General features: G+C 44.6%; 1 protein-coding gene across 1 annotated transcript; it reads left to right on the top strand.

Moving 5' to 3' along the window:
* The first annotated feature begins 366 nt into the window (after window positions 1-366).
* On the top strand, window positions 367-2728 carry LOC108459056 (scarecrow-like protein 8). The gene has a single exon (XM_053019117.1). It carries the CDS (start codon window positions 777-779, stop codon window positions 2622-2624), a length of 1848 nt encoding a protein of 615 aa, XP_052875077.1. The 5' UTR covers window positions 367-776; the 3' UTR covers window positions 2625-2728.
* The last annotated feature ends 214 nt before the right edge of the window (window positions 2729-2942 follow it).

Below are 2942 nucleotides of genomic sequence, written 5' to 3'. Positions count from 1 at the left end.
AAACATTTTTTTGGGTGACCAAAATAAAAGTGACTTAGAAATTGGGTTACAAAATGAAAGTGTAAATATGATGTGACATGATTTGGTGTGTACAGTGAGTTGCAGTTAAGGATTTAATATTTAAGTGGCTAAAATTAAATTATCTTAAAAGTTGAGTGATAAAATTACGAGTTTTTTTTATGTGACCAAAATGAAAACATCGTAAAAGTTGGGTAAGCACCTGGGAAGTTTACCCTTGCATTCTCTGTACCTCAATTCCCATTGCTACGTGAGTTAAATCTCGAGAAAAAACGCGTGGCATTTGTTTTCAAACAGCTCGCACTGAAGCTAATATCCGTGTTATGAAGGAGGGAGAGCTGGTCTTCACTAAAAGCAATCACCGAACGCTGTTATAAAAAAATATCAAGAACCGCCAAATCACAAAGGTGATTAACGGCTGTGATCTGATTGCTTTGGTTCATCAAAATGAAAAAAGTATTTAATATTTACATTTCTTCATTAATTTAAATATAAAACCAGAAACCACCAAAACCGGACGGGTAAGAGCTGGTTGGATTTTGGAAACCCCTTCTTTCTTTTATATATATATTTATCTTCTCCATTAATCCATCTCCGTTGGATTCAGGAGAATCTTTTGTACGCCATAATCGAAGCTCTATCTCTCGAGTCTTCAATCATGAGTTTCTTCAAAAGCTAATTCACGTTATTCTTATTTCATTCATTTATTTTTCTTCTTTGAATCCGCTCTCTGAAGAGAGAAAAGAGAGGGGAGGGAAATGACATCGGGGTTCTCCGGGGGTGGCACAGAGTTTTACGGTAGAATAGCAGGCGGATCCGTCTCTAACAGTGGCACCATGAGCAACAACCAACCCACTGCACCGTACGGGACACATGGAATCTTCATGGACCCAACGTCTCAAATCGTGAACAGGGCCGCACCCGGTTTCGTCGGGAAGCGAACACGAGCTGACTTCAATAACCACGGCCTCAATGATCTTAATCCCCGTCCAGTTAAGCCCAGAAATTACCAGCACGCTTATCCGATTTCTCCCTTATCGCCTATAGATTTCTCGTGCAACATGTTACCGGACGTTACATGTAATTTCTCGCCTTCTTCTTCCATGTCGCAGCGATACGGGGTGCCGGTTTTACAGCAGCTGAGGCGGCAGCAACGTCCTCTCGGTATCAGCTCCGGAGCCACAATCCAGGCTGTGAACCCTGGTTTCTCAAGGGCTCAGTACTTGAACTTGGTGCAAGCACGAGTGGTCCAGGCGCAAGACCCGGAAAAGAAGATGATGAATCAGCTTCAAGAGCTGGAGAAACAGCTACTAGACGACGACAACGAGGAGGAAGGAGATGCCGTTTCGGTGATTACCAATAGCAACAGCGAATGGTCAGAAACTATACAACCCTTGATCAGTTCGAGCAGCCCTAACAAGCAGATTGCCACATCGCCTACTTCTTCAACTACTTCATCCTCTTCGTCCACATCATCGGTGGCTTCTCCAGTTTCTATTTGTTCAAAGCAGAAAATAATGGAGGTTGCATCAGCTATTTCCGACGGTAAAACTGACGTCCTAAACGAGATCCTGGCCCGATTAGCTCAACTTGCTAATGCTAAAGGGAATTCAGAGCAGAGGTTGACGGAGTGCATGTTGTTGGCTCTAAAATCGCGGCTCAACTCCGTAGAAAGCTCGCCACCGGTGACTGAGTTGTTCAGCAAGGAACACGCTACAGCGACTCATTTGCTCTATGATCTGTCTCCTTGTTTTAAGCTCGGGTTCATGGCTGCTAATCAGGCTATCCTCGATGCCACTTTGGACCAACCAAGCTGTAAGAAGTTACATATTATAGATTTTGATATTGAGCAAGGAGGGCAGTATACAACTCTTCTCCACGCGCTCTCGGAGCGTGGGAGAGGGAACCCTGCCATGGTAAAGATCACTTGTATTGCTGATAATGGTGGGGATGAGAGGTTGAAGGCGGTTGGCTTTAAGCTGAGTCTAGTTGCTGAGCGGTTCGGAGTTCGTTTAAAATTTAATGTGGTACCGAGTCTTAAACTCAGCGATCTGAGTCGAGAGTCACTCGGCTGCGAACTCGACGAGCCTTTGGCTGTCAATCTCGCGTTCAAGCTTTATCGAATGCCGGACGAGAGCGTATCAGTGGAAAATCCGAGAGACGAGCTTCTCCGTCGCGTGAAAAGATTGGCGCCGTGCGTGGTAACGATAGTGGAACAAGAGATTAACACCAATACGGCGCCGTTTGCCTCAAGGGTGGGAGAAGCAGTTGGATATTACGGAGCTTTGTTTGAGTCGATTGAGTCGACCTTTGGGAGGGAGAACTCAGAACGAGTGAAGGTGGAGGAAGGTCTGTTGCGCAAAATTGCCAACTCTGTTGCGTGTGAAGGGAGGGACCGCGTTGAAAGATGCGAGGTTTTTGGGAAGTGGCGGGCCCGGATGAGCATGGCGGGGTTCGAGTTAAAGCCGCTGAGTGAAAGCGTTGCAGAGTCGATGCGTGCCAGACTCAATTGTGGTAACCCGGGATTCACCGTTAAAGAAGAAAACGGAGGGATTAGCTTTGGTTGGATGGGCCGAACTCTCACCGTCGCATCAGCCTGGCGTTAACTTCACCTATTTCTCTCTAATATTGTTATTAATTGCTAGAAGAAAAAGCGAACAAAATTCCAGCAAACCCAAATAATAAAAACTTGTGTTTGGATTCCTCGAAATATTCTCCGCCTGCATGTTATTTAATATTTTTCCCCCCAATGCAGCATGGGGTGGGCCATAGGGTGGAGTTTGCCTTTCACAGGGGGGGCTCCACTATGAAGATCTATTTTATGATTCTTTATTTTATTTCGTAGTTTTAAGTATTTATATTTAGATATTTAAAATGAAAGCATATAATACTGGTTTTTTAGGATTAGATATTGAAATTGTCGT

Source organism: Gossypium arboreum, chromosome 9, assembly GCF_025698485.1.
Source record: "Gossypium arboreum isolate Shixiya-1 chromosome 9, ASM2569848v2, whole genome shotgun sequence".
Taxonomy (NCBI): Eukaryota; Viridiplantae; Streptophyta; class Magnoliopsida; order Malvales; family Malvaceae; genus Gossypium; species Gossypium arboreum.
Note: the sequence above shows the minus strand (reverse complement) of the source record. Positions and strands in the feature narration are given on the sequence as shown.

Bases quoted from the DNA above. Each gene is read 5' to 3' on its own strand.
- LOC108459056 (XM_053019117.1), top strand. From the start codon at position 777: ATGACATCGGGGTTCTCCGGGGGTGGCACAGAGTTTTACGGTAGAATA.